This window comes from Pseudorasbora parva, chromosome 7, assembly GCF_024679245.1.
Source record: "Pseudorasbora parva isolate DD20220531a chromosome 7, ASM2467924v1, whole genome shotgun sequence".
NCBI lineage: Eukaryota > Metazoa > Chordata > Actinopteri > Cypriniformes > Gobionidae > Pseudorasbora > Pseudorasbora parva.
In genome coordinates, this window is record NC_090178.1 from 26,202,698 (window position 1) to 26,223,708 (window position 21,011).

Here is a 21,011-nt window from a genome sequence, read left to right on the forward strand (position 1 = left end):
TATGCATGCATGTAACATATGTGAGAGAATCCGTGCTGCATGATGCTTATCAGAGATGCTGAGTCAAAAGACCTCCTTTACACCACTGCAGTCTGTTGTCAATCTGAAGATGTCTACTTCTCTGACTGTGTTTATATTAGACATGGCTTCCAGATCTGGGATATTTAGTGTCAAAAGCAGCCTGTTTACTGGGTCTGTTCTTAAGTAGCTTTGTGCGTATCAGTGCGTGTCCTTGCGTATGTGTGTGTGTGCGTGTGTGTGGGGGCATGTTTTTGTGACATCTGAGGACACAAATGTGTATAATGACATAGGTATTACAAGGAGAGGGTGAAATATGAGGACATTGGCCATGTCCCCACTTTTCAAAATGCTTATAAATCATACAGGATGAGTCTTTTTTAGAAAGTAAAAATGTGTGTGTGTGTGTGTGTGTGTGTGTGTGTGTGTGTGTGTGTGTGTGTGTGTGTGTGTGTGTGTGTGTGTGTGTGTGTGTGTGTGTGTGTGTGTGTTGTGGGTCATTGGTTTTGACCTGCTGGTGTGTAAGCCTCCAGTTAGATACAGTTAGACTGTAATCATAGATGACACACATGTGTACCAGCTTGTCTGTCCGTGTGAGTGTGTGTGCAATGTTTCATCTCACCCGAGTTAACCTTTAGTTACTTTATACTGTGCATTCTTACATCTTTGGATTCTATTGTCTCTGGATGTGTTATTTTTGTGAGAATATTTTTTTTAACCTGCAGCAGCATAGCTTTTCAACCCAGAGATGGCCTCCTCCTACCCAACCCTACCCACGCTCTCAAAGAGTCTGCTTTGATTGTCAACATAAAATGAAATCATATCTTTATTGTGGGTATTCAAAGCAACAGATCATTGTCAGTAATGTTCTGAGGGCAGCTCAGAGACAGAAAAATATCCCTCCGAAGACTCTGCATGATGACCTCTGTTGGTTAAGGAAATATAAAAGTCGATATTTGCGAGCCAGTTGTGTGATGACTGAATTCCTTCAGGGAAAGTCAAAATGCCCTAATGTGTGTATGATCATGGCCAAAGCAGTGAAACCAACGCATTGCTGTGTTGTTTGAGAAAAGGCATGTTACTAAACCATAGGGATGTGATATTCGAATTATGGCCAATACTGACAAGCTACTAATTATTTACAAGTTATGGATATCATAAATCTACACTGCTTTGTAGAAGGAAGGGAAAATAAAACATTTTATTACACTATGAATGATGAATATTCCTTTGGGGACCTCCGACCTTATATAGAAAAGTGAATACTGTTTGAATTTGGGAACATAACTTTTAATAAAAAAGGAAGGACCCAATGCTGGTTAATGCAATGCTGGTAAGATTTAGTACTTTTAAAGTGCTAAATCTTTTTCATAATTAATTGCTACCCCTTTACATTGGTGCTAGTGATTCTAAATCTTAAAATTGGCAGAACAATTTCAGGATATATCCAATATTGGCAGAGATGGTAAATAAGAAAAGCAAATATCAGCTAATAAATATGATGTCTTGGTCATTCATAATATTAAACTAAGGTTTTTACAGATTTACATTTTAAATGTAGTATTTCATCTTTAACTGCCCAATTATGTGATATAACCCAGTATAGTTAAGCACTACTTGTTTTATTGCATTCATAGAAACACTAATATAGAAAATAGCATTTCAACCTCCTATTGTATAAAATGTCTGAAAAATTGAGCCTGCCTCTATATTCCTTGTACAGCAGCATCAGGCACAGGAGACAGAATGCAGACAGCATATGGCGTCTACAGAGAGAAATTTATTGGTAACCAGACCCGCACAGACATCAATGTGCTTCTGGAACAAAACTAACCAGACCACTTCTATCACTTAGCATTAGCCTTTAGTCTTAATAACAGTGATGTTTCCTGCTTGTTCTATAACTAATGTGTATATGTAACCACCTCAAACAGTTTTCTTATTATCTTAATGTTATCATGATTAATAAAAAAAATAGATTGACAAAATGTTTTTCTAGGTTTCACAAAAAGTTAGGCATTGAGATTACGGCGAGAGGTTTGTTAGCAGTGGCTTAGTTTTAGCTGAATGATCTGCATACTGTCGTTGTCAAGGATTAAATATCGTTGAATTTCCTGAGTGAGCGTAAACTGTTGGTACGTCCCCTGTTTTACCCTTGAAATCCTGTTGACATTGTGGTTCTCTTTCTCTCTCTCTCTCATTGTGTGTGTGTGTGTTTGCATGTCGGTGTAGATTTTCCCATGGGACGGAGCGGCGAAATTTCAGAGGTGTGGAAATGTTCAGAAAGAGACCTCCCCCAGGTAAACAATTAGCTACTGCCCCTAAACACACACACTTTTAAATTAAATTACAATTTTGTGCTCTGAATTTCAAATTCACACATGGCACTTTGTAACTATTTCATTCTGTGAATTGGTAACTAATTCATATGAATTAGTACAAAATCATTTGTATATTTTCGGACAATCTGCTTATGCCCCACTAATGGTTACGTTAGGAGCAGACCTTCATGCTTGCTTTTTTTCCCAAAACCGCATGCTTCTGAACAAATCATACAAATTCATGCAAAATCATGAAATAGTTATGTTTTGTATATAAAAACAGGTTGCTCAGCTCTGATGCAATTATATTTTATAATAGTTAGCCACTTTCCCAGTAGTAAGGTATGAAATATGATTTACACTCTTCAAAATAAAGGCTCATTGATGATTTAAAGGGGGGGTGAAACACTCATCTCATGTCAATCTTGAGTACCTATAGAGTAGTATTGCATCCTTCATATCTCCGAAAAGTCTTTAGTTTTATTATATTTATAAAAGAAATATAGGCTGTACCAAGTCTTTCCGGGAAAAAACGAGCGCCTGGAGGCGTATCGAGTGGGCGGAGCTAAAGAATGACGATCGCGAACAAAGCAGTGACGTCCACAAGCGTGGAGAAACCCATGGCTATCTCAGCTAATACAGATAATGATCCACAATCAAATCTGAGGCAGAAATAAATTGAACAGGAGAAACAGCAACAGCAGGACGTCCGTCTCTGTGGTATGTACTGTATTTAGTGGCCTGTCAACATTTGTGTTTCTCTACTAGCAGTTTATGAGGACATGATTCGGTTTATGGACTATTGTATGCGACTAGACCTTAGGTAGCAAGCAAAACGGTTTTGCACGTCAGACTAGTGTAACATTATATATATAGAACAGCAATAGAGTAATATTGGCATTATTAACAGCAATAAACCACAATTGAATTGAATTGAATTGAATTGAATTGAATTGAATTGAGTAACTGTTAGCGCATTTGAATGACGAAGCACGCGATCGTGTCGTTTACTGATGTTTACTCATGCGACGAGCCAACAGCACAGACATTTGAAGCAGGTTTACTCACCGGCTGCTTCCAAAGCAGGACCGAACGCACACGCGCGCGCGCACCCTACCTGGAGAAGAGCCCGTATGGCCCATACAAGGACCTTCCGTTCTATTAACGTCAAGTCGACCCATACTCGAAAAAAACTATCCGAAACTTGTGAGAAACTGGAAGGAGTATTTTTGACACAGAAATACTCTATCAAACGTCCAACATTAGTTTTTGAAACTTTGTCTATGTTTAGGATGGGAATCCGAGTCTTTAACAGTGTAAAAAGTTCAGAATGCATGAAACAGCATTTCACCCCCCCCCCCCCCCCCCCTTATAGTTTATAGTTCTTATAGTTCTTAAAATAATGGTTATTTTAAGAACTATAAACCACTGAAAGTTTTTTTTTCAGGAGCCTAAAATGGTTCTTCTATGGCATAAGAAGAAAACCCTTATTTTAAAGAGCATAGTAAATTAATATGTTTATGTCTGTGTTATGAGGAGTTCATTTTTTCACCCAAAATGAAAATTGTCATTCATTACTCACCCTCATGCCATTCCTAACCCGTAAGACCTTCGTTCATCTATGGAACAAAAATAAAGATCTTTTCAATGAAATATGAGAACTTTAAATCCCTCCATTTACACCTACGCAACTGCCACTTTGATATAATGAACAGATATAGTTTAGGCTTTTATTCACATATAAACACTGATCAGCAAACATAAATGGAAGCTTAACCAAATCTGCTTGATGCGCGGGAACAAACCTCATTGGTTCTTGCGGAAGTTCAACCATGCTTTGTAATACAAGCATGAACTTCATTGGTTCTTGTGGAAGCTTAAAGGTGCTGCGTAACACATGAGAATGAACTTCATTGGTTCTTGTGGAAGCTTAAAGGTGTTGCATAACACATGAGAATGAACTTCATTGGTTCTTGTGGAAGCTTAAAGGTGCTGCGTAACACAAGAGAATGAACTTCATTGGTTCTTGTGGAAGCTTAAAGGTGCTGCGTAACACATGAGAATGAACTTCATTGGTTCTTGTGGAAGCTTAAAGGTGCTGCATAACACATGAGAATGAACTTCATTGGTTCTTGTGGAAGCTTAAAGGTGCTGCATAACACATGAGAATAAACCTCATTGGTTCTTGTGGAAGCTTAAAAGTGCTGCATAACACATGAGAATAAACCTCATTGGTTCTTGTGGAAGCTTAAAGGTGCTCTATAACACATGAGAATGAACTTCATTGGTTCTTGCGGAAGCTTAAAGGTGCTGCGTAACACATGAGAATGTACTTCATTGGTTCTTGCGGAAGTTCAAACATGCTGCGTAACATATGAGAATGAATCTCTTTCGTTCTAGCTGATCGTGAAGATCCACTTTTGCGACATGACTGAAGCATGATGTTGTGACGCTTCCCGTCATGTGCGTTCAAATCGGTTCAAATGCAGCGTTGCCTTCCTGGAATGCTCTGCAAGGCACGTTAAAATCGCTTGGCCTTCACCCATAGGAATAAAGTGGAGCGCGGCGCGACAGAAGTGTTGCACGGACAAGTGATGTACGGATCAAGTCAGGATCAAACATGCTGCGTAACACATGAGAATGAAGCTCATTGGTTCTTGATCATCAAGTGAACATGCTTGAACTTATGTTTGAGGTGATAATTGTTTATATGTGAATAAAAGCCTAAATTTAATCTGTTACATCTATATAAAATGATCGTGTCTCTTCAGAAAATTTTGGACTAAACAGCTAAATAGCTATCTGGAGAGTACAGAAAGCTCTCAGATTTCATCAAAAAGATTTTCATTTGTTTCGAAGATGAAAGACCTTATGGGTTTGGAATGTCATGAGGGTGAGTAGGCTAATTAATGAAAGAGTTAGTAAGTAAGTTTAAGAGGCAATTCCAGATATAGCTGATTAAATATATCAGATATATTTAGATATAGCATGAACATTTGTATAATGTTTGAATGGTTAGCCATGGGTGTGCTATTGTTCCAAAGCTTGGATCTTATTTTCACTGTGGTGCAGCACAACATCAAAAGTTAAACACGTACACGTGAGTTGGGAGGGTTCCTTCCTTGGCACGAGACTCCCCCTCTCTCCACATGCTCTGAGATACACAGGCATAGCACGTGCACAGACACCTGACTGGTCGAGATGTCTTCCGCAGTGCCACCCCTTCGTACCCCTCTTTGCCTTGGTATGACACTGCCTATTTTTCAGGAGCCATTTTGGCTCTGAATCTTATTACTGTATCGATATTCCATTGCCAGAGGAGCCAGTATAGTCGCTGGCTCATCGTCTCTTACATCTCTCACGGTTCTGCAGTGTAAGTTGCCTCGGCAACCTCATCAACGAGTTTCTATTGGCCACATCCTTGGCCAATAGAACGGCTTTCTGATTATGTCATATAAAAACAACGTCGTAGTTCTATTGGCGCCCCTCAGTGTTTTGGTGAGAGTGGTAATATTATGTCGTCGTCTGCGTCAACTCAATCAGAAGTCAATATTTTAGAGGTTCTTAGTTTTATGTCAATTAATGTTTGCTTATGTAGTAGTTTAAAGCCATATTAATAGATTAGATTATTACATTTAAGTAAAATATATATGCAAGCATATCTGAAACGCAGAAAGTTACTGCGTGTAGCCTTCATTACCAGTCGTATATTGTTTTGCGAAAGTGTAATCGATTCTGATTCACACCGAATGTTTGACTCTGCGGCAAATCAAAAGGTAGAGGGAGCGAGCTGCAATTTACCGCCGCGTCTGTAATTTGATGTCTTCCACTCACCACTCGTCATTCGGCGCCGGTCTGCAGCTGCCGCGCGCACGTTTCTCAGTCGCTCCGCTGGTGTGAAGTCCTACTGCTGTGTGCGCAGAGCTATGTAAATGAAACAACGGTGGGACAACATGACTATCCCGAAAGACATTCCAGAGAAGTGGTTTCCAATCATTCTCCCTCTAAAAAGGAAGAAAGAGGGATTAACCAGCACGACAAAAATAAGAAACGGAGCAGGTACTTTTGCTTTGCGTTGTGATTTGTTTACCACAGATGATCTGAATGAAGTCTAGCTGGTGAATTATATTTGTGATGTTATTCTAAAGTATATGATATTCATAGTGGACTAGAGGTCATTTAAACATTCAATCAATACGCAAAAAATAATTCTTATTTTTTATCTGTTTTATCATGCTTGAACACCTCCCTGTCATGTAAATAAAAAGACTTTGTTTTCTCCCATAAGTGTGTTTTTTCATTCATTATTTCACCCTAATGATTGTCTCACGAAATCACACCAATATCCATTGAACACTGTGTGCGTGTGGAAGTTTGTGTGCTTGTATGTCCCATGACCTTGTGATCATATCCATCATGCTTTCCCCATTCAGCACTCACTAACATCGCAGTCTAGTTACTGCATCTCAATTCATTTTAAATGTGAAACAGTCTGTACAGTCAGGCTTTAGAAGGACTTGTTATCGAGATGATGGCATAACCTACGGTAATTTCTACATTGAAAGTTAATGTCTTAACTTGACTTAGAATCTTTCTCATCTGCATTTTTCCCCATGCCTCATCATAGCAGTTTATTTCACATTATGTTAAATGAGTGTGTAAATTGCTATCTATCTATCTATCTATCTATCTATCTATCTATCTATCTATCTATCTATCTATCTATCTATCTATCTATCTATCTATCTATCTATCTATCTATCTAAACTATCTATTTGTTCCATTTAAATTAATGTATGTACTAATCACGTCAGCAACATTTGATTTGATTTGTTGTTGCAACAAACACAGTAAAGATAGTAATTGTTAAAGTTTTGGTGATGTTTTGGTAAACTTTTGTTAGTGAAATGATGTAACGTAACTGGATGGTGAAATGTATTTAGTTGTTGTGATTTAGAGTTCAGCTGGACCTCTCAGATTCTGTGAAGCAGGCTCAACTGAACAAGCATTGGTGCTTGTTTGGGGATTTTAAGGTCTTGACTTGATGTGTCCTTTTTGAGGTCTGGGGGATTTGTATGTATATGTGGAGCCATTTCCATTTAGTATGTGGAGTCATTTGTGGCACAATACCACTGGTCTTCTTTTACTTTTTTACCTGTATAGAAGGCTGGAAATGATTGTGAGTTTTTTCATCTCTTGGTTTCTGGTTTATTTATATCATACTTTTCTCATGACAAGATATGTTAAGATTTCTCTCTCGTCATATCACAGTGTTTATCAAAATATAGACACTGTCATTATCAGTTGCTAGACAGATAGCATCATTTTAAAATGCCCAGAATTAATCGTAGGACAACAGGTGCTGCATTTTAAATCAAGAAGAGTCCTGCTGTCTTATTTGTACTTCTTGTCAATCTTCAAATAATCCAAATGTGATTAGACATTGTGTTCCTTTTTCAGTTATTTAAAGGTGGGTAACACAGTGTCCGCCAGTCTCCTGTTAATCTTCAGTACATATAGAGAGTAGTACTGCATCCTTCATATCTCTGAAGAGTCTTTAGTTTTATCATATTTATAAAAGACAGATACGCTGTACCGATTCTTTCCGAAAATAGCCAAACTCATGAGGACATGCAGTGGGCAGAGCTGAAGACTTACAAGCACACACACACCTTTAACGCATACATGCACAATACATCATCGCATTATCCCTGGATAACTTTTGATTACGTTTGATTACGTTTTGATATATGCACTTATGTGCCGATTGCCAACAAAACAGTCATTTGATGCGGTTTCACTCACTGCCTGTGGTTTCAACTCGTAACTGATAACAAACACACTGAACTCCGTTGCTGCTTTGGGAAAACAAAGGGCATCTTTTCCTTAATGCTGGGTTATTTGGGATGCTGAACAATGTTATCTTTCCCTCACAACCAGAAAAGCAATTCTTTAGTGACATTGTTGATTTCATGGTCTGAATGACAGCGCTGCTGACGGCTCCCGTAACCCGAATGAAGCTCGTAGATGGGTGCAAGCGTTCATCCAGGAGAAGTGCCCATACAAAAAATTCCACCCATTTTGACATCATACATGGCCGTACTCGAAAAAGAAACTTTCTGAAACTTGTTAGAATCCTGAAGGAGTGTATTTGGAACAGAAATAATTTTTAAAAAGTCGTACGTCCAGCTCATATTTTGACATTTTGGCCATGTTTAGCATGAGAATCAAACTCTTTAACAGTGAGTCAAAATGCATGAAATAGCATTAGACCATGTAAAGAAAAACTAACCTTAAGTTAATCTTTAAGGCCAAGAAATATCCAGTAGACAAGCCAAAGCAACATAAAGAAATGTCTTGTAGTGGAATTTTCTAGCCTAGAAATCTAGACGCACCCTAGCGGCAGCAAATCTAATCTGCCCACGAGTGTCATCTAGCAACTGTCAATACACTTCTGAGCCGTAAACGCCAAACTCTGGTCGGGCCAATCACATCGTGTATAGAGTTGGTGGGCGGGGCTTAACATAATGACGTACAAGTTTTTCTAGTAAACACAGAAACTGGCGAACGGTGGTCTTTCGAATCAGCTTTGACCGCGACTCTGGAGGACTTGGAGTTGAGCTTTTCTCTGAGAAAAGAACAAACAACGGCACTGAAGTCATTCTTAAAAAGGGAAAATGTGTTCAGAGTTTTGCCGACCGGATTCTGCGAAAGTTTAATCTTTCAACGAGCTCTGCTTCACCTTCGTTGCTCTGGTTGGTTGTAGTGCTATCCAATTGTGTGCAGAGGGAGTTTGAAAGACAACCGTTTATCCGCCCCTCGGATTGAGCCCTGTCTATGGTGAGTTTCCAGACCAAACATCTTGATGTGGGTCTGGCTTGTCAGGCTAGGACTTTTCCACTTTGGGTAAGAATAGTTCATGTCTTAGTAATCCTAGTATTTTCAGTGGTTGATTTTTTTTTTTTTTTGAACATTTGGATTGTTAAGTGAATATCTCCCAGCAGTCTATTCTGACACAGCAGTGATCATCTGCTGCATGACTATCATATCTCTGTATTACATTTAACATTGCCATGATCATCATTACTTCCCATTAGAGTTAGAATTGAAAGGTTTAAGGGAGATGCGTGTATTTTTGTCATCTCTGTAGATAATTTATTCTATCAAAATGGATGTAGCTGTATTTTATATGGCAGTGAACGACCTTTGAATGTATTGCATATTTATTATAGCGAGAAATATCCTGGAGAATAAAGGGCTTAAGGGGAATTCACAACTAGTAGCAAGATTAGCTTTTTATTAAACTTGGCTGTCATGCATTAGAAATGTGGACAATAAAATCACGGCATTCTCTGTTGATCCGACAAAAATGCGGATTTTTTTTTTTTTTTTACAAAAGTCCTGGAGGTGTGAAAAGTCTGCAGTTCATCATCCAGCAGACTTTCACTAACAAATAAATGGGCATATCTGGGTGCATGAAACCCAGAAACCCATGGTGAAAGAGTATGTTGTTCATTTACATAATGCTACCAAAAATAAACGAACATCCCTACAATGATGTTTCTTTTGCAATAAAATAATTTCAGTCAGCCAGACATACTTGCACACAGTACACACTGTATTATAGACTGAAAATTCAGTTTATTGATGCCTTATTTGCATATTTTGACTATACATTCTGTTTTCTCCAGCATGTTTGATTACAAACTTCTCTGGTTTGTCATTAGTGGAGTTGTCCAAGTTCTTAATATATTTTTTAAACATGCACATCTAAAACGTCCTTCAATCGTCTTTGACCGTGACTCTGGAAGACATGGACTTGGAGCTTTTCCTTGAGAAAAGAACAAAGAACGGCACTGAAGTCATTCTTAAAAAAGGAAGATGTGTTTGGAGTTTTGCCGTCCGAATACGGAAGATGTTGAATCTATCAACTAGCTCCGCTTCAATTTCTTTGTTGCTCTGGTTGGTTGAAGCGCTATCCTATAGAGTGCCGAAGTCATGACGTCACTTTGTAGGCCAACCCAGAAGTTAGCGGCGCATGGGTTCCCTCGATCAAAAGCCTATGCATTTTCCCCATAGACTTTTGGACAATCGCAAAAAATAAGATCTGTGTTCAACAAAGAGTTATGACCCTTACACGTTTTGTCTATCAAGATAAACTTTACAAGTGAATCCAAAATGTATACCGTTTGAAGCCTAAATAAAGCTGTCAGATATAAAATGCTAACGGTAGGCTGTAAACGGACTACAGCACACAGTCGCGGATCTACGTCATCATCAAGCTTCCTCAAACTTTATTTAAAAAACACGTTCGCTCATTATGATCTGCGCTGTGTATGAACACTTATCCACTTTTTCATGAGAAATATTGCCCATTCGTTTTTTCCAAAAATGTTAGAAACTGTGTTCCCAGACCAAACATCTTGATGTGGGTCTGGCTTGTCAGAATAGCATTTATCTGGAGTGAAATATTCTTTGTTGCAGTCAGTGGGTGTTAAGCCTGTCCTTATGTGAACCCCTATAATTCCTTTACTCTGAGAGTCTGCTAACATACTCATGGTTATATTGGTGGTTTGGCTGGATGGATTTGGTCAGTGCAGCTAAGATAAGACAGAATATGTTTGCTCGAGATAGAGGGTGTTTTTCGGTATGCATAGAGGAGTCAGCCAGCTGGGCATATGAAGGCACATGGCAAAGGGAAATGAGAGCAAACTGCAAGAGGATGGAGGGGAAAGCAAGCAAATGATGCACAGAGACTGAGATGAAGTGAAGGTTCATGTGAAGTCCACGTGCATATTTTATTTGATGAACAAATGCCTCATGATGGCTCAGCATATGTTTTTGGCATTAGTGTGCAGCATAGTGTGCAACTTCCCCTCACTATACAGATGCACACTTGTCCATATCCAGAAAGGGAATAAAAACATCATCAAAGTAGTCCATATGTGACATTTTGGTCCAAAAATAACAAAAACTACGACTTTATTTAGTATTGTATTGAAGATACTTTATTTAGTATCTTCGCTTTTGTTTTCAAACCTCAAATAAAGAGTCAAACGGTCATGAATCAGTGAATCGATCAATGATTCGGATCTCCAGTGTCACGTGATTTCAGCAGTTTGACACGGGATCCGAATCATCGAGACCAAATCATTTTTGATGACCAAGCATTGAGACCAATCATTTTGGACCAAAATGTATTTATGATGCTTCAAGGGATTCTAAATAACTAACTGATGTCACATATGGACTACTTTGATGATGTTTTTATTCCCTTTCTGGACATGGACGGTAAAGTGTGCATTCACTTGCATACGCTCTCGGACTAGACATAAAATATCTTAAACTGTGTCTGAAGACTGTGTCTTACAGGTGTGGAACGACATTAGGATGAGTCATTAATGACATACATTTCATTTTTGGGTGAACTAACCCTTTAAGGAAGATGTTTAGAAGTAAATAAAGAGTATACAAACAACTCTTTAGGCAAAAGCAACCATTTACATGAATGCATTAGTGAGTATTTTGCCTCTGTTAAGGATGGAGTCATGTATTTGGCTTGTTCCTCTGCTTTGTGTGCAAAAAGGTTGGAGTACAGTAGCAATTAGCTCACCCGCTATGAGGCTAATTTGAGCCTGTGGCTTGTCTCTTTTAGACGTTAAATAAGACAAATGCTTTAAAATAGTGGGGACAACAGGCACTTGAATTGTGCTTTAGTGCTACTTTGGCACATTGATTACCGGTAAATGTGTGCTGTTTTTGAGACCTGACTGAAAGATTCCCTTTGATTGGAAGGAATTAATTGTGTTCTTTTCCATTACCAGGCATGGAGTAATCGCTGCTGAAAATTCAGCTTTGCTATCACAAGAATAAATTACATATAGTGTGTATGTATGTGTATATATATATATATATATATATATATATATATATATATATATATATATATATATATATATATATATATATATATATCACAACTGTTTTATTGTGCTCTCCATTAAATAAATTCAGCCTTGGTGAGCATAAGAGATTTAACACATCGTTTTTTTAATTTTTAAATAAGACATTTTAAAAAATTATATTATTCCAGACATTTGATTGGTAGTGTGAGTGCAGTGAAGCAGTTTTGTGAAAATAAACAATCGTGGCAAAATAATACTGGTAAAAATGAGCATTATGTCAATCACAGTGTCAATGAAGCTTTCCATGACTTTCAAAATAGTCCATCTATGCACCATTAGCTTACATGAGACACATGTACTGCAACATTGCACATCCATAACTTGCTGGTCTGTTTGAATTTGCACAGATTTGTGAGCTAGCAAAACGGATGTCCTTGGCAGTTGTGCTGAATCACAGTAATAACTGCTTCTTCTCCGTCAACGACTGTTTTTTGAGGAACATCACACAAGCAGCGTTTCATTGCGTCTTTTGCTTGTCCTTGGCTGTGTTAGTAAGGGCGCTGTGTTAAAAGTGCTTAATGGCCCAGTTTGCTAAGGTGCTGTCCGGATGGAACTAGACCCTCCGACTGCCAGAGCCATTATGTCATCAGCAGCCAATAGGCAATGCACTCTCAGACTGGCAACAGCAGTGTGGTTTTCCATTAGGACTGATAACAGAGAGGCAGAGAATACAACAGATAGCCACGAGCAAGGGAAAAAAAGATGTGACCTTGAGGAAGAGGGGAGAAAGCGAAAGGATAGGGGATGAGTACAGAATGAGGGAGTGATGGGAAAGGAAGGAGGTAGTGTACAGACAGCTGAGAGGAAAGATACAGATTTTCTTATTTTTTAAAGGCAAAATGTATTTAATTGAATGAATGCTAAGTCACCCTTCAAAGTTATTAATGTTAGTATATGATATTGCCACTCACATTTAATCTTTGAGGGACATCAAAATGCTATACATTTTTAGAAAAAATAATGATCATGAAATGCCATTTTATATGTGTATTTGTTGGAGTATACAGATTGTGTCAGGGACAACCGAGTTTTCTGATTAAAGTGGTCATTAATTGAGATGCTCTTGATATATAAAAGATCATGGTAATATAAGAATACCCTATAAGTTTCAGAGCTGAAAACTTCCAGTCAAAACAAAGCTTCTATACACACCAGGCCCAGCAAACGATCGATCTTAGAATATGCCACACCCTGTCATCGTGTGGTGAAACATCGCCTCAACAGAAGAAGAACAACGACTGATTCTGTAGCCCCTCCCACTGACACGTGCCACTGACATCAAATAAGCCTACACTATAAAAAAAATATTTTTGGTTTAACTTAAAAAAGTAAGTAACCCGGTTGCCTTAAAATTTTGAGTTTATTAGGGGCCAAGCACCGAAGGTGCGGAGGCACCTATTAAAACCGTTAGTATTCCTATTATTATTCTGCTTCTTCTTCCGTCATGGGAGTCTATGGCAGCCCATAGAACCGTATGGTAAAAAGTTGTGAAATTTGGCACACTCATAGAGGCCAGTCTGAGCTGTCACTATAGCAAATTTGGTGCCTCTAACTCAATCCCTCTAGCGCCACCACCTGTCCAAAATTTCACTCATGTTTATGCTTATAACTTTTGACCCCTAAGGGCTAGAAACAAAATTATTTTTTTCCTCTGATTCCCTGGCTCAATATGATTCGAATGCACCCTATTACGTCATTTTCCGGTATGCAAATTTTCCCGTCATTTTGAATTTTCTGAAAAACCTACTTTTTCGAACTCCTCATAGGCTGATCTCTGATGCATAATTTTTTTCTCCAAACGCTTATAACTTTGAGTGTGGTTGACATATTTTGATGGGAGTAACTTTTTTGGTCTCCTGAATCCTTGCCGAGTCCAACGATAACAGATTTGCCAGGTTTCGGCATATGGTTTGCGCAGCGTTGTAATTTAGCGCTTAAAAAACATTTGCTGATATCTTCGAAACCGCTAGTCCGATCGAGACGAAACCAGCCTCAGAAGTTGGAAAACATAGGTCGATAGCTATATGCTAATGCCCAAATGTCAAAATATTGATAGTAAGGGGTAGTAAAATCCAATCAAAGTCATGTGTCAGTGATTTTTTACGTGTTTTTTCATATGAATGTCTATTACTCCAAAACAAAATGAGATATTTTCACCAAACTCGACACACATATGTATGGGCTCACTATGAGGACACATAAAAAAATTGGTGGGATTGTGCCTCTTGGTGGCGCTATAATAAAACAAAACATGAAATTCCCATTGACGTCAATGCAGTATTATGGTTTAAAATGCTAATGCTATAATTTACGAATGCATTAGCGTATCGTTACAAAACTCGGTATGTTTCTTCAGCTCCATGTCCTGAAGATGCTCAAAAAGTTTCGGGCAGCGCCACCTTGTGATCAAAAGTTGTAATAAAATGTACAGAAATGCGACTAACTTTTGATTAAATTAACCCATTGTAATGAAACTGGTCATAGTACATTATACGAGAACACGGATACCAATTTTGCCATATTATGCAAACCTATCTGTCCTCCATCTTGTTATTTGTTAAAAACCTACTTTTTCAAACTCATCCTAGACCGTTTGTCCGGTTTTCACCAAAATTGAATCGTATCGTCTTCAGACCATGCCGGCAAATAGTTATGGATTTCATGTTGATAGACAAAAAGGTTTTCATATACCACTGCAACAGAGTTGAGCCATGATGCAAAAATGACTGTTGAGGCTGTATCTCTGCAATGCTTTGACATATTGACACCAAACTTTGCATGTGTCATTGACATCTCAGTCTGACTACGCCACATTAGTATCTGAAAGTGATAAACCATTAAATCATTATTATTGACTGTATTTAAAATTGTACTGCTATTTTGCCTAAAATCAACTGAATAAGTCTTTAATGGCTCATTGTTGCAGTTGGTTTGACACTTCCAGCCATGCTGGCATGTCTTGTCTTCTTATTTGCGCTTGGCCCCGATAATGGCTGCTTGCAGCTATATTTGAAATTAAAACTTTTAGTTGAAACAATGAAGGAAATTGGTTTAATAAATAGAAACTCAACATATTGTATCTGAACCACTTAAAAAAAAAAAGATAAATCATCTTCCCAAATAAAACGCACACAATTACCCAATATGCGTACAACATCTTTTAATAATATTTGAATAAAGGTTGTCGATTCTCAAACATTTTCATTGCATTAAAGGTGCACTATGCAACTTTCCGTCCACTGAAGGGCGCCTATTCAAAACAAATGCGTAGTTTGATGACGCAAAGTTTGAGCGCAGTATCTTGGGACATGTGGTCTTCACCTCACAGCCGGTGGAAAATAGGACTCGGGCAGAAATCACGTTCATGCATGCGGTTATGAACGTTACTGTAGTGTAAAGCAGAGCAGGACCGAGTGTTGAGGAGCTGAGCAGGGCCGCTGGAGCGATTGTTAAACAAATACCTGGCTCGCGAACACCGGGACTTTTATCATGACGGGACGGGACACATTCGCCGGGCGCCTGCACTGATCCGCTCTTCCGGTTATGATTATAACGTAATGCAGCTCTGTTTATCATAGTAGATACATTTAAGTGTGTTTAAAACGATGTTATGACTTAACTCCATGCGTTCACGTGTTGACAATGCTGAGAGTAAAGCGCTTCTGCCAAGTAAAACCCGAAAGCGAGGGTAGCGCAGATATGACGCAATTGACAGGTGACTTCCTCAAACGCTATGCTGAAACGTCCCAGTCCTTAGTTAAAATAGCAGTTTTCTCATAATTTACAAATAGTTGGAAACATTTGGGATATTGTAGGTACTTAACTGAACAAAATATATAACACCGGCCTAGTGGTTTTTGGATATTTTACTGCAAAAATACTACATAGCGCACCTTTAACTCTTTTTTCTATGAACTCAAAATTTTAAGGCAACCAGGTAACTTATTTTTAGGTCATTTTTTACAGTGTACCTCAAACTAAACCAGATCAAATTTCTAAGCAATAAACATTTAACATAAGCTTCATTCAAATTCCAATATTATGAATGCATGGATGAACTTTATTTTTAATGAATATCCAGCTCTCATGGGGAAGACATTGCGCGTTTGTTCCTTTATTTCACTACGGATTCATTTGTAAACATGAGACTGGATTTGCAGACAGGATGAGACTACATGAATGAATGAAGCAACACTAATATGAGTAAGAATGTTTTTTTTTTATGTGTGATAGTATTACATTGCTACATATCGTTTGACATCTATTGATTATGTGTACATGTCTAACTGAACATAGCCTACCTTAGCACGCTGTCAAAGGCTGATTCAACAATATTGTTCCTCTGAATCTTTATAGTTATATAGTTGTGTTTTTAACCTCCCTATTCTAGGGAGGTGTATGAGTAGCCTACATGACTACACAGACATTGCAATTATGATCAGTCATCAGTTATCCATGACATTTTCTGATTATTTTATTGCAGCATCTTTGTATCTGAGGGCTGATTGGTTAGTGTTAGGACAGTATACAGTCCAGATTGCGCAACAAAGCATGAAAGCATGCATTTATGAAATTATTTTGATCATGAACATACAGGTACAGGTAGGAAATGCAATTTTCAAGGCGGATAGCTTAAATGCATGCGATCCCACCCTCCCTTCAGAGCGTCTCCAAAGCCACGCCTTCTCCAACACACACAGCAAATTTTGAAAAGTGCCACAAGACAAGAGATGGCATTAAACTACCTCATGTCTTAAAACACATAAAAATGTTATATTATATCTTTGCGATTCCATCTTTCAAACTTTTGTTAGTGTGTAATGTTGCTGTTAGAGCATAAATAATACCTGTAAAATTATAAAGCTCAAAGTTCAATGCCAAGCGAGATATTTTATTTAACAGAAGGTCCCTTTCGAAGCCTACAGCGAACGGCCGGTTTGGACTACAGCCCTGCACTTCCTGCTTTAATGACGCAACTAAAACCGTTTGTTGACGAACCCTCCGCCCACAAGAACACGCAAATTCGGGGGCGTTGTCCTTTTGCTCTCGCAGGTCGAGAGGAAGCGTTGTTTTTGTAGAGTGTGTTTGTCGCCATGCCATTGAAACGCTGTTATTTTCATCCCGGAGTCAAATCACCTTTGTTTGGCCTTCCCACGGACGATGTACGTAGAGATCAATGAAACTATGTGAAGCACATTTTGCTGAGGACTGCTTCCTCAATCTCAATCAGTTTAATGCCGGATTCACAGAAAGATTATTCTCAAACGCTCAAAATTGCTTAAATCACCTTTCTTTTCCATTCTGACATTCAGTTTGGAGTTCAGGAGATTGTCTTGACCAGGACCACACCCCTAAATGCATTGAAGCAGCTGACATGTATTTGTCTGATTAGATAATTGCATTAATGAGAAATTGAACAGGTGTTCCTAATAATCCTTTAGGTGAGCGTATATAGACAGGGTGCATTGTTGACCTTCATGAAATGGTCTTTAAGATCTTACCTTAGATTGTTCACCCAAAAATGAAATTTGATCATTTGCACACCATCATTTCATGCATTTCTAAGCAACATCAGAACCTTTTGACTTTTATTGAATCGACAAAAAAAAAGTGTTTTTTCAAAACATATTCCTTTGTGCCTCACGGAACGTTGTCATACAGAGTACACAGCATGAGTAAATGGTTGAAACTCCTGGTTCAAGCTCTTGTTCTCTCCAGACTGGATTATTGTAATGCTCTTCTGGCTGGGCTTCCAGCATGCACTATCAAACCCTTGCAGCTGATCCAGAATGCAGCGGCGAGAGTGGTCTTTAATGAGCCGAAGAGAACGCATGTTACGCCTCTCTTCATCAAACTGCACTGGTTGCCAATGGCTGCTCGCATCAAATTCAAGGCTCTAGTTCTCGCCTACAAAACAACCACTTGTTCTGCACCAATATACCTACACTCACTTGTTCAGACTTACACACCCTCCAGAAGCTTGCGTTCTGCGAATGAGCGGCGCCTCGTGGTTCCATCCCAAAGAGGCATGAATTCGCTCTCACGGACATTCTCCTGGACCGTTCCCACCTGGTGGAATGACCTGCCAATCTCAATTCGTGCTGCCGAGTCTGTAGCCATTTTTAAAAAACATCTTAAGACACATCTTTTCCAATTGCACTTTTCCTATTGCACTTGACCAATACAGAATAGCACTTACTGATCATATCTACGTCTCTCATCCGGATTTGTGCCTTCAGGTGGGTATGTTACATAGTTATCATAGCTACCAAAATCCAGTGTTCTGTATTTTGCGTACGTGAGTTTTTGCTGTCGATGGCTATTGCTGCGCGTTTAGCTAGAATGCCTTACACAACCAACCCATTGGGCCACTGAATCCGCATTAACGACAACAGTTGGGGCATCAGCCTTAGTCCTAATGGGTTGTTATCTTAGCTATCAAAATCCAGTGTTCTGTATTTTCCGTACGTGAGTATTTGTTGTAGCTGGCTATAAAAAAAAATATAAAAAAATAAAAAATAGTTGTGTACTGTGCTAATTAATTGAGACTTCTTACAGCTCTTACAGGTTGTTGGCCTTGTTTGTCTCGTTGCTTCTATTGCTCTACCCTTTTTTGTAAGTCGCTTTGGATAAAAGCGTCTGCTAAATGATTAAATGTAAATGTAAATGTAAATGATGAATAAAGTCTCTTTAAGGGTTAGTTCACCCATAAAATGTCTCCAGTGTTTTAACCTTCGCCCTTCGTTTGTGCAAAAAAATCATTCTACAACGTTTTCTCTCACTTCAGTTCAGCACATAGGTGCTCTGATGCTCTCGTGAAACTGCGTTGGAGATTAATGTTTTGTTAATAAAGTGTTATATTATGTTTGTTTGGATTTTTTGTGCAAAAGCATTCACGTCGATTAATAGATTTTAAGGTTAAACCACTGGAGTCATATGAATTACTTTTATGATGTTTTTACTACATGTCTGGGGAATTAAAATTTATATATGGGATATTAACCTTGTGTTTGCCACGTAAAAAGCCACGATACTAACATTGTGTTATATTATGTAATAAACAAACAAACAAACTACCTGTATGGGGGCTTGAAAGTTGTAGTTGTGTAGGCTGTCAATGGAGGGAAAGAAAGCTCTGATTAAATTAAAAAGCTTAAGATGAACCATCTTATGAGTTTGGGATGACATGCAAAGTGAATAATTAATGACAGAATGGTTATTTTTGAGTGAATTCAAAGGGTACATTTTACTACCCTGATCTATTTAGCTTTAAAATAAAGGTACATAATATTTTTTATTTTATTTTATTTTTGGCAGCATAAGGTTGTTTTAATGTGTGTGAATTTTGCTGTGTGTTGGCTATGTGGGCAGTGCAAATAAATCGGCCAGAGTTGTTTTAACACAGGAAACCACAGACATTGAGAGTCTTGGTGTGACTGCAGAGGACCAGAGCAGGTGTGAGGAGGAAACAAGCTACAGACTGGCTATATCTGTTTGCATGCATGGGTTTATGGGTTTGACCTTTTGATGCAAACATGCAGTAAATGATGCAGATGCAGCTCTCGGCCATTCAGCCGACCTCTTTCTCTCGCTATCAAGCAGGGAGTAAATGAGGTCACTCTTTTTTCTCTTTTTTTTCCAAAGAAGATTCTCATCTATATTACAGCAGCACTGGGTGAAATCAGCACAACCGAATGCTTCAATGTATCTTTATCTGCAAGATACTTGCAAAGGTAAAAGATTTTTGTTGAGGGTAAAGAATAGATGTGAGATAAGAGTGAGTTTCAGTGTCTTTTGTCTTGAGATGAGAGGTTTGATAGAGATGTTTTGCTCAGCACTTCCTTGGTCTTTCAGCTCTAGCCAGTGAAAACTAGACTTTATGGAAATTCATGATGATCTTTTTAGCTAGAGCAAAGGAATGTGTCTCCTCCACTAAGATGCAGCAAGTCACCCATGGATAATATGATGTGATGACACACACAAACGCACACACTTTGTCTTTCACGTACAGACAGTCTGTCACATGGATTGGCCATTACCTAGCACAAAAAACTGTGCAGCTGTGAGCACAGGAAGTGACAGATGCATAGTGAGAAATATGACAAAGACATTTTCAATAGTTACTGTCAAAATAGGAGAGAACCAAAAGAAAAAGGGCTTTTCTCAGAAACAAGCTGGTATGATTTTTTTCCACACACGACTGTTTTGTATGTCAATGTGGCTGGAAACAGGTGTTAAGAGTTTAATGTGAACTTCTGAAACTGAGTCTCGCTTTCAACAGAAGTGAAAACAGCAGGTTTATTGTGACTTATGCTAACCACAGTCTCTTCTGTCACAGTTAGTCCCATTTTCAGCCTCAACATGCAGAAATAAATGTCACACTACAATTAGCCATTGGTTCATTCTTCTTGTTGTTCTGCACTTATAGCTTAGCAACCACAGCTCAGTCTCACTCAATGAAAGTTGGTGTTTAGCATTGACATGACCCTCTGACCGTATAGTTTGTCTCGTGAGGAACTGAAAGTTTGATGATGTATTTGAGCGTGTGCTTTTTATGGCAATGACCAATGACTTCTTTTCACTCTGACAAACTGACTCTCATCAGCAAGCATAAAGTGCATTTTGCTTGTGTTGACTGTTGTCCATGGAACACGTAATCACACACATTCACAACATATTAAAATGTTCTATTTCAATCATTTTAAGC

General features: G+C 38.5%; 1 protein-coding gene across 2 annotated transcripts in view; it reads left to right on the forward strand.

The window, feature by feature from the left end:
• The first annotated feature begins 2,254 nt into the window (after window positions 1-2,254).
• atp8b2 (ATPase phospholipid transporting 8B2) overlaps window positions 2,255-21,011 on the forward strand; it is a 60,331-nt gene continuing 41,574 nt past the window's right edge. Inside the window, exon 1 of one of the 2 annotated variants that reach the window (XM_067448812.1) lies at window positions 2,255-2,318. In XM_067448812.1, the coding sequence (XP_067304913.1) occupies window positions 2,294-2,318 (25 nt within the window). In that variant the 5' untranslated portion in view covers window positions 2,255-2,293. Of the gene's footprint in view, window positions 2,319-5,835; window positions 6,399-21,011 lie in introns of those variants that run through there. The other variant, XM_067448811.1, reaches the window with a different exon arrangement.